Source organism: Vigna angularis, chromosome 10 (assembly GCF_016808095.1).
Source record: "Vigna angularis cultivar LongXiaoDou No.4 chromosome 10, ASM1680809v1, whole genome shotgun sequence".
In the NCBI taxonomy this organism is placed as follows: domain Eukaryota; kingdom Viridiplantae; phylum Streptophyta; class Magnoliopsida; order Fabales; family Fabaceae; genus Vigna; species Vigna angularis.
Window position 1 is genome coordinate 12,313,771 of NC_068979.1, and position 16,573 is coordinate 12,330,343.

Consider the following 16,573-nt stretch of genomic DNA (forward strand, 5'->3'; position numbering starts at 1 on the left):
ATGCACCATAGAACACATTAAAACCAGTCACAGACCTTCTAGTGTCAGGGCAAGCAGCCCAATCAGAATCACTAAAAGCCTTGAGAGCATGTTCTGTGTTGGAGGGAAAGAATAATCCTTGTCCTGGATTGTTCTTGATATATCTCAGGATTCTTATTGCTGCTGCATAGTGATCTTCCAAAGGATTGGAAAGAAATTGACTGAGAGTACTAACAGCGAAACATAAATCTGGTCTTGTGTTGGTTAGATATAGTAACCTGCCAAGAAGTCTTCTATAGGCCTGCACATCTGAATAGGGTTTCCCTTCTGTCTTGGAAAATTTTGTGCCTGGCTGTATAGGAGTAGAAACAGGTTGACACCCCAACAATCCTGCATCTTCTAGTAACTCTAGAGCATACTTCCTTTGTGACAAATTAATGCCCTGTTGAGATCTTGCAATTTCTAAGTCCAGAAAATACTTGAGTTGGCCTAAGTCTTTAATCTTGAACTTTGCATTCAATAGAGCCTTCACAGTTTGGATTTCCTGGATGTCATCACCTGCCAAAACTATATCATCTACATAAACAAGTAAGATGGTAATATGAGCAGAATCACTTTTGACAAAAAGTGAATAATCTGATTTTGATTGTGTGTAGCCCAAAGAAAGTAAAGTAGTTGTCAACTTGTAATTCCATTGTCTAGAGGCTTGTTTGAGTCCATATAAAGACTTCAACAACTTGCAAACTTGTCCTAGTTTTTCAGATTTATAACCAAGAGGAAGAGACATGTATACTTCTTCATCTAGATCCCCATGTAAAAAGGCATTAGTTACATCTAGTTGATGTAAATACCAATGTTTGGAAGCTGCTAAAGCTAGAACCAATCTTACTGTTGTGAGTTTGACAACAGGTGAAAAAGTCTCAAAGTAATCTAAACCTTGTTGTTGTGTGTAGCCTTTGGCTACAAGCCTTGCCTTGTATCGTTCAATACTCCCATCAGCATGCCTCTTTATTTTGTATACCCATTTACATCCGATAGGTTGCTTTCCATTAGGTAGATCAGTCAAAACCCAAGTTTTGGTATTTTCTAAAGCTGCAATTTCTTGATCCATGGCATTTCTCCAACAATCATGTTTGATGGCTTGGTTACAGGTTTTAGGTTCACTAACTTGGGAAAGATTAAGGACATATGATTTATGAAGAGATGATAATGCATCATATGATAGATATGAAGAGATAGGATATAAGGTACCAGTGGATGACTGAGTGGCGGAAGAAGTAGATGACATGTTGCAATGATAGTCCTGCAGGTAAGATGGTGTATGTTTTGGCCTAATTGATTTCCTTTGTGGAGTAGCAGTGACAGGTTCAACAGAAACAAGCTGAGAAGAGAAAATAACAGGGTCGGAAACAATAGAAGGAGGAGATGTAAGTGGTAAAGAGGGTTGATCAGTAACTTCTGAGAAAAGAGGTGATGGAGGTGAAATAATTTTGGTGACAAAATCCAAGGAATTTTGTGTATTAATAGGTGAGTGCTTGTCACTAGTAAGAAAAGGAAATATATTTTCATAAAATACTACATTCCTTGATAGAAAAATTTCCCTAGAATTGAAATCTAACAAAAGGTAGCCTTTCACTCCTGTTTTAAAACCCAGTAAAACACATTGTCTTACACGAGGTTGAAATTTTGTTCTATGAGTTTGAAGAGTTGAAGCATAGCAAAGTGAGCCAAAAACTCGTAAGTAAGTAATGTCAGGTTTAACATTGTGTAACAGCTGAGATGGAGAAAAATATGTCAAAACTTTGGAAGGTAAAATATTAATGAGTTGCACAACATAACGAACAGCAAAAGACCAGAAAATTATGGGCAAATGGGATTGAAACATTAAAGATCTAGCAACATTGAGAATGTGTTGATGTTTTCTCTCAACGACTCCATTTTGTTGAGGTGTTTCAACACATGATAATTGATGTTGTATCCCTTTTTGTCTATAAAAATATGTCATTGCAAACTCATTACCATTATCTGATCTAACAGCTTTTACATCAATGCCAAATTGTGTTTTTATATAAGAAACAAAGCCAATAAGTTGTGATCTTGTATCTGATTTACTTGTCATTAATTTAATCCATGTGTATCTAGACATATCATCCACTATAGTTAAGAAATATTTGAAACCATCAACAGAAGAAGTACTATAGGGCCCCCAAATATCAACATGAATTAAATCAAAAGGAGCTTTTGAAACAGTAGTACTTAATTGAAAAGGTAATTTTCTTTCCTTAGAATAATGACAAGCATCACAATGCGTGTATTTTGTATTGGGTAAAGTGACATACATGTTGCGTAATTTGGTATAACAAGAAAAAGAAGGATGCCCTAGTCTATAGTGCCAAATATCTATAGAGTTATGTCTTATTGTAGAACAAGCAATAGAATTCTCAGAAGTAATAGCAGCTGGTGAACCAAGGGGTGTGGGTGCAGGAACTATCATGACATACAAGCCATCTCTTTCTTCAGCTTTGCCAATCATCTGCAGGGTTGACTTGTCCTGTATTTCACAGGAAAATTCAGAAATGTTAAGTTTACAAGATAGAGATTTAGTTAACTTTGTGACCGAAATAAGGTGTGGGCTAAGTGAAACAGTGCCAGAAAAATAAGCAAATGAAGAGTTCTTGTTGGGTAGTGATACTGTAATTGGTGAGATATATGATCAGTAGCACCTGTGTCTAGAATCCATTTGGAATAGATATTACCTTGAGCCTGGGAAGAAGTGGAAGCATTATGAGAGCTCACTAGATTAGTAGAATGTGGGATTGTGGGATTAGATTGAGGAAGAAGTGCCAATAAACCATGAATTTGCTCTTGAGAAAGTCCCAAAATTGCGGAATGTGATTGTGCCGGAGAATTATTATAAGAAGGAACTACTGTAGAAGAATCTGTTGTAACATTGTGGACTCTTTTGGATTTGAGATCAGGTGGTAATCCATGTATTAGAAAGCAAGTATCAATGGTGTGGTTTGTCCTGCCACAGTGAGTGCATTGTCGAGGTGCACCAAACCTTCCCCCTGAGGAACGAGCCTGAGAACCTTGATATGAAGATCTTCCCCGGCCATAATCATTGGCAGGAGAGGGTTTACCTCTGCCATTGAAGGTAGAAAAAGAAGGTTTAGATTGAGAAACTTGTGACGCCATGACTGGAGGTTGAGAAAGAATTCCTGATTGTAATTGTCGCTCATGTTGAATTATCATCGAAAAAATTTTGGGTAAAGAAGGCAAGGGATCCATGAGAAGGATCTGAGAGCGAACAACAGAGTAATTATCATTCAAGCCTCTAAGAAAACATAGAACACAATCATTTTCACGATATTCCTTCATTGTCTTAGAAACAACACAACAAGAAGCAGAAGATTGGCATTCAGGAATAGGGCGAAAATTGCAAAGTTCATCCCAGAGAATCTTCATTTTAGTGTAATATGCAGTAACACTTAGATCAGATTGATGCATTGAATAAAGATCTTGATGCAATTGTGAAATTCGAACAGAATCACCTTGGGAGAAACGATCTTTGAGATCCTTCCATGCCGTAGCAGCAGAGTCAATCCAAATAATACTTGTAGCAATCTCATGAGAAACAAAATGATTGATCCAAGATAAAACTAGATTATTGCAACGCTTCCATGCTTGAACCATTGGATCTGTACCAGCTGGACAAGGAATGGAACCATCAACAAAGCCAAATTTATTCTTCATTTGTAGTGCCATAGACATCGAGCGAGCCCATCCATGATAATTGTGACCTTTAAGAATCGGGGAAACAAGCACCAATGAAGGATTCTCATTAGGATGAATGTAATAGTCATGTGTTGTATCTTGCAACGATGCGAGAGTAACAGAGGGAGTAGCCATAAAAGGAGAAGAAAAAGGCAGAAAAGCCAAGAACGAAAGGTAGAAAATGAAGATCTGGACAGGAAAAGAATTGGTTGCGGAAGAACGTGATAAAAAATTAATTTTCTTCTGATACCATGTTATGAGAAAAGAAAGGATAGGAATTGTATTTCTTATTCCATAAGAAGAGAGTACAATTTTACATGTATATAATTGTTTGAAACAATATATAAACGGAATATAAATATAAAAATAGAATATAAATATATGAAGATAAATGCACAGATATGAACGGAAAATAAATTAAATCCAATAGATATCTTTAGCTAAAATTCGCGACGAATAGTTATTATCTGCAGATATTTATTATCTGTGGGTAACGGATAGCGGTTATTTTAATACCCACTTTTAAACGGGTCGGATGCAGGTATTATACTATCTAACCCGTAGATACCCGTTACCTAAAAAAAATAATAAAAATTTAATTAATATTTTTTAAAATTAAATTTTTTTATTACTCTTAAAAAAAGAAATTTTAATAACAATAACTTATGATTCCTTTCAATTACCTTTTTTTAAAAAAAAAAAGAAAAAAAAAGGTTACATTACTTTTGACCCAACCCTAATAGAGATATCAGACATATACATAGAATCCCATTAGAAAATTCTCTCTTAACGGATGACTCTTTTCTTCTTCCTTCCGGTTCAGCTCGCGCAAGGACTAGGCTCCATTCCCTCTTCTTCTCTCTCTCTCTCTCTCTCGGTTCTGATTGGGGTTTTGTTCCGATTTGAGATTTGAAATTAGGGTTTTATTTGTTCTCTGATTTTGGGGGTTTCTTTGGTACGTTTTGATTTGCGTTTTGGGAGTTTGTTTCTTGATTTCTTCCTTGTTGATTGGTGACGCGATTTTGAGTGTTTTGAGTTTTTTTGGATTTTAGTTCATTGATGCAGATTGGATTTTTGAAGACCCTGGTGGTTATCGCGGTTTTGAGATTTCTGTGATTGCGTTCGTTTTTGGAATTTGGGTTTAGGGTTCCTGTTTGCGTTCTCTTGAAAATTCTTTATCTCTATATTTCATACATTAATAGGTATTTGTGGGTTAATCCTGTGACTAAATTGAGACTTCAATTACTGGGTGTTTCTTCCTCATATCTTTTATTTTTTTTTCAAAAGTTGTTCAATATTTGTTTTGTTTAACTTGTTTAAAAATTACATTGAGTCTTTTTAATATGTAGCAAATATATTAAATTGTGCTCTTTAACTTGCAATTTAATTTAAACCTTATTTAAAAATTCACAAAATATATTTTCTAAATATTTGTGAGTTGAAAACGGGTATCCGCGGGTTGAAAAAAATCCACGGATTTTTTTTATAAGGATATCCAGCGGGTAGCGGGTCGGGTTGCGGGTACAGGTTTTTGCATGCGGGTCGGGTTGCGGGTAGGCACTATCCGTGCCCGACCCGACTCAGCTAGTTCCATTCCAACTAGGCAATGAAAGCGAATACAGTGACATGAGAATTAGGCAATGACCTAGGTTCGGTTTTGGGTTGAAATGCTATAAGACATCCAAAAGACACAAGCTTTCTTTACGGGGAAACTAGCAAAGGGAGAAGGTGCTATTATGCTACCCAAAGACACGAGAAAAACTGCACCAAAACACAACGAAAACTCATTTTAATCGGTTCAAATGGAAGATAATCCATCAAAGACTAATTTAATCGGAGTAAACGTAAGTTTAAACTGTTCAAAAGAGACAAAACGCACCTGGAAATGCAATGCGGCGGAGAGAAAAGGCGAGAAGGAAGACGATGAAGTGCGCGTAACCGCGAGTTCGATTTCTGATTTAACATGAAACCAGACGTCGGGCACAGGGGGGCATCGACGTCTATTCTCGACTAGATGTCGGGGACCTCACTAATATGACGTCCATTCGATTTAAAAATTAATATGTGTGTTGCATATAGACGTCGGCCTTAAGGGGAGCCGACGTCCAAAACAACTCTACACCTACCCTATCAAGCCATTTAGACGTCGGATGGCGGAATCAGACGTCCATATGTCGGAAAAGACAACTTTTCACCTACCTGTCAGGCATATAGACGTCGGGGATGGTGGGATCAGACGTCTATATGGCGGAAAAAAAGAACTTTTCATCTACCTGTCAAACATATAAACGTCTGTTAGGAGGGGCACTGACGTCTCTAATATTATAGACGTCGGGGACCCCCTAACCAACGTCTATATGCCCAACTTATTTATGAAAATGCCACCGGTCAATAATTTACGTTGGTTATTTTGGGGTCTAACGTCTACGGGATGACATTAAAGGCCAATTCTGCATTAGTGTTACGAGTTCATGACTCTAGTTCTCTTAACTAATTAATCCATGTTAGGGAATGACATGTTACTAAAGATTGAGAGATTTTCAATAAAATTGCGTTATCTCTTATACTAGTACCTTGTGTATGAATAATATATATTAAGAGATTATTTATTCTTTTAAAGAATTAAAACTGGTTTATGATAAAATATAATGTTTGGATAAGAAATTTTAAAAGAAATTGAAATTCTAAAATTCTATTAGAGTAATTGATTATTAAAATTAAAGAATTATAAATTTCACTTAAAAAATCAGAATTTGAAATTTTTCTTATTCTCAAATTCATATTTTAATTTTTGTGGTTTGGGTTAAGCTAGTCTGGTCGACTTAGTTTAAATTGATTCAGCTCTGAGCTTGAGTAGACACAACTAAATTTGACTTAAGATCAATGCAGCTTAGTCTAACAAGTTTCTAACTTGATGTTTTGATCTAAGTCGACTTGACTAAATTTGACTAGATTTTTCTGAGTCCTACTTGGGCCCAACTCAATTTAGACTAGGTCCAAGCTACACTTGATCGAACTTGACTAAACATGAACTTAGCCAAACTTGACTAAGCGTGATCCCATTCTAACTTGACTTGGACCCGAGTCGATTTGACTTTACTTGAGTCTGAATCAACTCAGCTCAATCTAAACTTAGGTCAACTCCACTGAAACGCCTAGGCCGACTTAGCTAGACTCGCTCTGAACCTTAGCTAACTTGCCTTAACCTAAGATGTGGTAGACTTAGCTCAAATTAGGTCAAGATGATTCAATTTGACCTAGCAATGACATCACTTGGTTTTGATTGGACTAAGACTCATTTTAACCTTACCCAACTCAGCTTAACTTAGGTCGAGGCTACTCAACTAGACTTAGGCTCAAGCTGACTCAAATCAACTTGATTACGTCAAGGCTAACTTAGCTCAACCTAGGCCCAAACAAACGTAACTTAACTGAGCTTTCCTTTATCTTGATCAGGTTAGGACCTACCTAGTCCTAAGTGGTCCAAGATTGATCTAGGTTGAACCCAACTCCACTTAACATTAATCCCGATTTAAATGAACGTAAACTCATCCCGAATCGACTGAAGGTGGACATGCCCTAACTCAGCTCAACTTCATCCTTGGTTAACTCAACTTAACCTTAACCTAGGCCAACAAGATGACTCGATTCAACTCGACTAGGGATCATCCAGACTCAAAACGACCCATATTGATCTAGTCTTGGTCAATCTAGGCCAGACTTGGTTCTAATCAGACTAATATCAACCTAGGCCTAGCCAAACTTAGTTGAACGTGGGTCGATCCAAACTTAGATAAATGTGGACTCACCTAACTCGATGTGTTTTGCTTGAATTTGCTCAACACACGCTCAAACTGACTTCGCTCAACATGGGCCCGGAAGGAATCGACTCGACCATGGTCCAACCCAACTTTACTCAGCAAGGGTCCTGCCCAACTCGACTCAACCTGGGATCAGCCAACTTGGCTCGACCAAGCTTTGGGTCTACTTGACTCATGTTGAGCCTAGACCAACTTGACTCTAACTGGACTCGATTCGACTTTGCTTGATTTTAACCTAAGAAGACTCAAACACTTTGGATGTTAAAAATACTCATGTTTGTGGATATCTGTGGATAAAATTTGTTAAAGGTAGTTAGTGGTTACTTCAAATGAGTACCTGTGTGTAGTGGTTAAAAAATAATTTAATATCTGCTTATAAATGGATCGAGATCGAGTATTATACTATATGTACCATCAAGTATCCATTATTCGTAAAAAGTTAAAATTTAATTTATATTTAATTTAATTTACATTATATTTTATATATTTTAATTTTATATAGATTTCATTTTAAAATTTTACAAATTATAACTTTTAAATTTTCTTGCAGGTATCCGGACACCCATAAATTTTAAGAAACTTGTGGATACTTTTTAAACGACTATCTCCGACAAATAAAGGAACGAATAATAGGTAGAATTTTCTCACTACAAAAATTCTTGAAATTATCCACGAAATTTTATCTGAGAATAAATTCGTTTGTAAACATAGATTACTGATGGAATTTTAAAAATTTAATTATCGACGAATTTTATTGACAAATTTATTATCGACAAATTTTTTCGTCGTAAATCTACTGGTAATACAAATTTCATTTACCGATGAATTTTTTTTGTCGATAAACACCTTTAGTAATGACAAATTTGAATAGTTGTTTGTAACATCTGTTGATAATTTAAAATGTTTATTACCGGCAAATATGTTCGACAATAAATCTGTCAATAGAAAGAGCGACAAATTTTATGCCCACTTCATTTCATCTTCTTCACCACCAGTGCATAGGACTCATTCCTCACCTCTTTCACATTTGCGAGCCCCCTGTCCTAGACCAAGGCATCACTGCTCGCATCATCGTTGCTGCAATGCTTGCAATCGTAGCCTTTGTCGATGGCACCGACAAACCTCTCTCTCTATGTAGGGTATTGTTCTTCTTCCAATGGCGTCATCTTCACCAAGCTCCGATTGTGGCTATCGCTTGTCATGCCTAGGAGCTCACACTACACTTTTGCAGCTTTCGCCCTTTTCTCCTTTCGATTTCCTTCTTCTGTGTGTGAGGGCTTCTTTCAAGCCTTTCAACGCTTGCTAGCCACGTCCTCTAGCCATCAGGGGCGCTGCCGTTTAGAAGCAGGTCTCATTACATGCTACAATTGATAATCGAAACCTTCAATGCAGTTGGTGTTGACAGTGACTTCTTTCTTCTAGACTTAACTACGCCAACAACCATCAAATTTTTGTGCTATATTGGGGACCGAATAAAGGTGTGATGATATGTTGATGAAGGTAATGATTATGGGAAATTGAGATAAAGTAATAAAGTGTGTGAAAAATCTATGAGTGAAACATTGAAAGATTGGAAGATCATAATGTGAGAAGATGAACCAAATCATGATATTTACTAACAGAATTTATTGACATATTTTTCTTTTAATTAACCACGAATTTTTCCTTTAGTAATTATTGGCAAATGTAATTTTTTGTCGATAAATGTTATCGACTGCACTATTACAGACAGATTTTAATCTGTGGAAAAAAAAATTACTAACAGATTTTTTATGTTTTTAACAAATTTTGGCTGTTGATAATATATGTTTTTCTTATAGTGACTCTTGCAAGTCAGATAGCCATAGGGCATTAAGGTATTTATAAGTTTTTTTTTATGACAAATTTCAATTTCAATCTAGGAGGGGTGATACCTCTAAAGATGACAATCTACTATTCATTTTAGTATTTAAAAGTTATAAACAGTACGGTAATAAATGTACAATAATAAATATTTTGGGTAATTATCTATCTATACTATTTCTAATTAAAGTTTACCATTATGTATCTTGAAATTGAGCCATATCATTCTTAATATTGATTTAATTGTTGTTTGTGGATACTGACTGCTTTTTAATATTTATTGTTGTTTAATTACTTATGTAAACATGGCATGTGATTGTGCCTAAACATTCCCCATCTTGCCCAATATTTATTGTCCTTACTATAATACTTTTTAGTCTTTTCCATATTTCTCAATTTTATTTGATACTTCTCAACCAAACTTAGTTAGTAATTAGTTTAACATTCTATTTCAAACTTCTCGATTTATGAACATAATAATACATTATCCTCATCCCAAATGTATTATAATGAGTCTTGAAAAAAAAATTATTTGCCAAATATAATTTAGAAATTCCATTCTATCTTATAATTAGTATCTTACAAATATATAAAAGTGAGGGAAAAAAAAATAAAAACCTGACATCTGACAGATAAAATTTCTTGTTCACCATGATTTTACTAAAAAAATAATAATACTATGATATATTTTTTACATTTATTTGATACATAGTGATAAAATGGACAAAAATATAAAATTTTATATTTAAAAAAAAAGAAAATAATAAGTAAAGAAAAATAATATAAAATAAATATAAAAAATTTGAGTGTGTCAAAAAAATATTTTTTTTACAAATTACAAAATGTAATGAACAAACTCCTGTCAAAATATCCTACCACCAATACAGTACACCACACCAAAAATGACACAAGTAAAATCAAAATATCCTTTATACATAAATCACATTAATAAAAATATGTGAAAAAATATCAAAATGAGAAAAAAAATGTTTGGATACTGGTGAAAAGTAATGTTATAGAGATGGTAATTTTGACAGATATATGAGTGACAATTAAATTTACCTAAAATGGACCGTTAAAAAACATTATACATATGGTATTTATATTATTATATTGTATTATAATAAACACGTCATATTTGTATTCTTTTATCTGAATTTTTTCATTGTGGTTACGTCTTCCTTTTATCATTATTTTTTATTGTTGTTGTTGGTAATTTTTTTTATGATTAATTGTATAGCTAATTGTTATTTTTTAAATAAGAATATTAAAACGGTTTCAAACTTGTAAGTTAATCTTATTTATCATAGGTCCCAGTTGACTTGATTTAGAAAAAAATACTATTATTTTAAAATATAAATTAAATTGAACTTAATTACTTAGTATATAGTAAATGACTTTAAAATGGATTAAAAACTAGATTGATTTAATCTGTGATTAAATAAGTTTGAGATGTGTTAAAAGTAGGTTAGCCCTTTAATCCACTAACAAAAAGTTTTTATAAATTTTTCATCATTTTTAACTATAATTACTTATTTTTAATTATTTAGATTAATATAATGTTTTTTTTAGGACTATGATGTTTAATAATATTTGAATGTTTGAATATTGAATTTATTTGTTTTTCCTAAGATTAAAACCTTGATTTTTATTTAATATATTTTCCATAATACATCTAATTATGATTAATAATTAGAAAATAAGTAAACACTTGTACTATATTATAAAGAGTGAGTAGAGTTAATTTGTTTTAATTGTATTACAATAAATATAAATATATAAAACAAATTTGAAGAATAAAATATGCTTAAATAATTAAAGAAATGAGTTGGATTGAATTTATTAATTTTCAATTCAACTCGTGATGAGTTAACTTCTATGAGTTATGTTGACTTACTTTAACACCACCGCTTCCAAAGTTTTAATTTCATCACTTGTTACTTTTCATTGATTTGTACCTGTTGGAGTGATGAAAATAATACGTCTTGGAAAGTCCTCATTTAGTATTGAATAGGAAGTGAGTTTGGTGTCTATATAATGAACTCTAAGTCCATGCTATTTTTTATCTTAAGTCAAAGACACTTTAAATTTGTATTTGACTTTTTTAATTGTAGAGTGTTGTGAGGTTTGATCTAAATTCTTTCTTTGGAGAATGAGAGTGTACTTTGAGTTAAAGGGAATGAGAGAGTGATCTATGTGTTGTAGAAATTATCATATAATGTTATTTTTTGGCTATTATTAGACAATAGTTGTGGTTTTTGTCTAAATTTGGAGCTTTCATGTATATTCTTTGGTATGCTTGTGTTATTTTTATTTTTTGTTAGTAGAGTGATTTTCGGAGATAAAAACGATAATATTCTTCATTGATGATGTGTTTTTCCCAACAATACAATGATGCTTTTATTGGATTGTCTTCATCTTAGTAGGTTCTTTTGTGACCTCATAATTTTTTTTAATAATTTTTAAGGTTTAGTTAGGCATCGTGAAGTATTTTGTTTTATTTGATTACTTTAATCCATTAAAGATTTGTTTATATTTATTAGTTTTTTTGTATGTGATTGTTTAAACATTAATTATTGGTAAGAAAAAACTTATGTTACTATATTTGACTTACTATACTTATATTATTATATTTGACTTGTGTATACATATAATTAAACTTCATCTTATTAATGAAGTTGTTGTTTATATGTAACAAAAATATTTTAAAAAGAGAATCAACTTATGTTTATCAATAATCTTATGATCACATTAGTAGAAATTACTATGTTTATATATATGTATCTTAACTAATGATATTGTATGGTTATACTCAATGCCCAATAAGTCTTTTACAAATTCAAACAAATAAGAGATTGATAATGAACATCAATTTATGTGCATTGTATTAATTAGATTTATACAATGCTTTTTTAGCTAGTGCTTTTATTAGTATATACTTCATATATAACATGATATAAGATTATTTCTTGATCCAATACAAAAAGAACTTGAGGAAAAATAATTGTAATTTAAAGCATCTATGAAAAGTTAAAGAGAAAAAACTTAGAAGAAAAATCTCTTAGAGGCTCATGATGCTCCATGAAGCTGAAAACTCAAAAGAAATGAAAATCATGGCTTGGATCACACTTTGAGAATAATTTGACGCTTAAAAAGTGTTTATTTTGTTCTTTTATTTCGCAAGCTTGTGGAGGGACTTGGTTCGTTGGATGAGAATTTGTTTCATGTTTACAAACTGCGTTTTAGAGTTGTCTTGCAACCTAGTGTCTTTTAGCGTTCTTTTGTGTTTATACATACTTGCTCCAAAAACGTATGTAGTCATTTTTGATAGTCAATATATGAATTAAATTTATTGAAGAGAGAATTATCTTGGTTTTTGTCTCAAAACATTGGTTCTTATAAAAATTTGAAATCGTTGTGATTAATCTTCATAACTGATCAATATGCTAGATTGTGACATCTTTATTTTTATCTTTTTTTTCGTGTTCTTCTCTAAGTGTCTTGTTTATGCTAGAGGAGAAATTAAATTTAGAAAAACGATCACACTCTTTCTTGGATAGGATAACAAGACAATTAATTTCATTGAAAAAATGTTTGTTTTTCCTATATCAATTAAATTTGTTATTTAGGTTTATATTAGTAAATAAAGTAGGGATCATTAACAAAGGTATTATGAAATGCAATGAATGACTATTATGCTATAAATTAATATTGAAAGAGGTTGATACTCACAAGTAAAAATATAGATATAACAATGTCCTTTTAGGTTGATTGCAATAAATATCCATGTAGACAAAAACACAATGTCATGTTCGTGAATTTTGAACCAATATTACATTGGTTGTAAATATGAACCGATGTAATATCCTTCACTTAAAAGAAAAAGAAACTAGATTGGTTTTAAAGTGGAATTGATGTAGTAGGTAAACACTAGCGAAATTAGACTTGTCAAGCTTAAAGTAGAAAACCTTGTTTCACATGAGTAAGGCAGTCATCTTCTTCTATTCTTCTCCTAAATGAGATACCTAGGAACAACATCCCAACCCAAACACCAAGTGTCCTATATCTGATTGATATCGCCAGTAGTAGAGTCAGACATCATTAGAAACTTCACTAGTAATATTTTGTCTACTTTTTTTCTTAACTGCAACGCTCATGCGAGAAGAGAGACTTTGTATCTCAGCTTGCATAAACATGATTTAAGTTAATTAATCAATATATCACACCAACACATGAGTCAAGTTAAATCATAAAATAAACCAACTTAGGTTAATCAACCCATAATTCCTTATATATTTTCCCACTAGTGTAGAAAAGGCCTTTAACGGCACCCTTTAGACGTCCGACCCTCGAATGTCCAATGTAAAAAATGACCGATGGCATTTTCCATAAATAAAACAACCATATAGACGTCTGTTCTGGAGGGAACAGACGTCTAAAGCCATATAAACGTCTGATGTGGGGGAACAGACTTCTATATACTCATTTTTGAAATCTAAAAAGTCACTTTTTGACTCCATTTAGACGTCAGATCCTGCCAATCCGACTTTTATAGCCATATAGACGTCCGATGTAGGGAAAATCGACTTCTATATACTCATTTTTTAAATTTAAAAAGTCACTTTTTAACTCCATTTAGACGTCCGATCCCGCCAATCCGACTTCTACAGCCATATAGACGTTCGATGTGGGAGGGGGGGGGGGGGGGGGGGGGGGGAACCGACGTCTATATACTCATTTTTGAAATCTAAAAAGTCACTTTTTAACTCCATTTAGACGTCCAATTTCGCCAATCCGACTTTTACAGCCATATAGACGTCTGATGTGGGGGGAACCGACTTCTATATGGCTGCATTAAAACACCGCGAACGCGAGGTAGCAGTTACGCACACTTAATGTTCATCATCTTCCTCGCGTTTTCTCTCTACGGGTTACGCTTTTCAGGTTCGTTTTCTCACTTTTGCACCGTTTTAAATTAATTTTACTCCTATTACATCACTCTTTGATGCATTATCTTTTATTTGAACCGATTAAAATACGTTTTCGTTGGGTTTTGGTGCAGTTTTGCTCGTGTCCTTGGTCGACGTTCTTGGGCGGCGATTTCTTGCGTTTTGGACTCCTCCAATTCTCTCCACTACGTTTTTAAAACCATCCAATACAAAAAAACGTACAATATATTCTCTTCAACTAAAATATAAAGTTGTAAACTCGAATCAGCATGAGCCAGGAGCAACCCGAGAAGCCTCAAGCGGAAAAAGATGTAATCAAATACGGCAACGTTTTAGATGTCTAATCTATAGTGTCAGATGTTTATATAGACGCTTGACCTGTATGGATCAGACGTCTATATAGACGTCTGACCTATTGGGTCCAACGTCTCATTAACGTCACCCATATAGACGTCGGACAGAGATCAAACGTTAAAAACCCAAAATAACAGACGTCTAAATCTCTTTCTGCACTAGTGTTCATTTTAATATTCGGTTTTACACTAATAAAGAAAGAGAAGTTTAATTTGCACAATATTTTTTAGTGTAACTATAAATAGGTTCCCAAGAATCCATTACTACTATAAAGCCTGCTTATTAATAATTTTAGTAATATGTTTTAATAAAATATGACAAACCACAACTTTAAGTTACACTCTTTAAAATGTATAACTTAAACATAAGGAGATATAATATTTGTTTAGGGCTCTGTGTACATAATTCTTCTTTTACTTTTTTTTTTCAATTTTTTATATATTGCACTTTGTACGCAGTGGTGGTTAGAAAAATTAGAAAAAGAAGAAGCTTCTTTACGATAGCCTACCAGATAAAAGCTAGTTCATAGTATTCTTTAATTTTGGGTCCTATAGCGTCATTATATAGCTTTAGATTCTTTTATATTACTGAGTGTGGTTAATGTCTTATAAAAAAATTGAGAATCTTTTATTATAGTCGGTGACTATCAAATTCGATCATTCAAAAGGAATATTTGATTTAATTTATTTTCTGAAAAATGCACATTAATTGAGATATCTTTAGGTTTCCATAGCTTAATAATTTTATATGAAATACAAAGTTAATTGATTAATTAAAACATTAAGTTATTTAATATTTTCATCCAATTATATATATAATTTACATATTAGATATTCTTTTATTTTATCCACAATGAAATAGATATTTATATTTGTTAAAAAATTATATGAAATAAACCAATGCAATGGTGTTCTAATTGGTTTTTTCTTTGTATGATATAACTTTTATAATCACTTTTGTTCCAATGGTTAAATCGATGAATTTCATATTTCAAAGAAAGTTATTAAACAACGTAAGTGCAAAATTATAAAAAATATAAAATTAATCAATTTAATAATTAATTTATCTAATAGTATCTATATGACAATTTATATCAAATTACGTGGACAGGGAATGTTCATATGTTTTTAAGAGTAAACTTATATTTTAAATATTACAATATTAATATACTATGTCTAAATAAAGAAGTGCAATGAAATAGTAATTAGTTTTGATTCGAATAAGAATTTATAAACTCTGTCTACTTTGAAAGATATTTATTTCTATGTTTAGTCTGAATTATTATTAAATAGACTCTTATAAAAATAAGTATAGGGAATTTTGACCTTTTCAATTAATTTTTATATTTAACGCATTGATTAACTCCAAAAAAAAAACACAATCTTATTGAACCCCATCTATAAGAAATCATTAATAATAATAAATAGTAATAATTAAATTTGTCTAAAATATAAATAAAACAAGTAGAAGAATTAAGATTGCATGTTACAATAGAAAAACTTAAAAGGGTGATTTTTTTAAAGAATCATAGTATTTTTCATCTTTTAAGTCATCTGATTCAATTATTTACTTTAGGTAAATATTAATCACTGTCTAAAAAAGATTATTAAGATATTAAATTAATTTTTATTCTCATGCATTAAAAAAAATACATTCTTTTATAATTTTAAATATGGTCTTATATGACTTTTAATAAATTTTTTATTTCCTAATCAATAATATGTTTTAAGATACTAATTAAAACGCTCTTTTACTTTCAAAGAACATATATAATATAATACTAATATGTGGAGTGACCTAGAATCTCCTTTTCTTCATAAACTATATGAATATTGTGACTTCGAGTATCTGATA

At 32.2% G+C, this 16,573-nt stretch overlaps 1 protein-coding gene across 1 annotated transcript; it reads right to left on the reverse strand.

Moving 5' to 3' along the window:
* Positions 1–2,495: 2,495 nt before the first annotated feature.
* On the reverse strand, positions 2,496–3,888 carry LOC128194391 (uncharacterized). Its single transcript, XM_052869978.1, has 2 exons — positions 2,736–3,888; positions 2,496–2,530 (listed from the first exon to the last, which is right to left on the reverse strand). The coding sequence occupies exons 1-2, from the start codon at positions 3,886–3,888 to the stop codon at positions 2,496–2,498; spliced, it is 1,188 nt and encodes a 395-aa protein (XP_052725938.1).
* Positions 3,889–16,573: the final 12,685 nt, after the last annotated feature.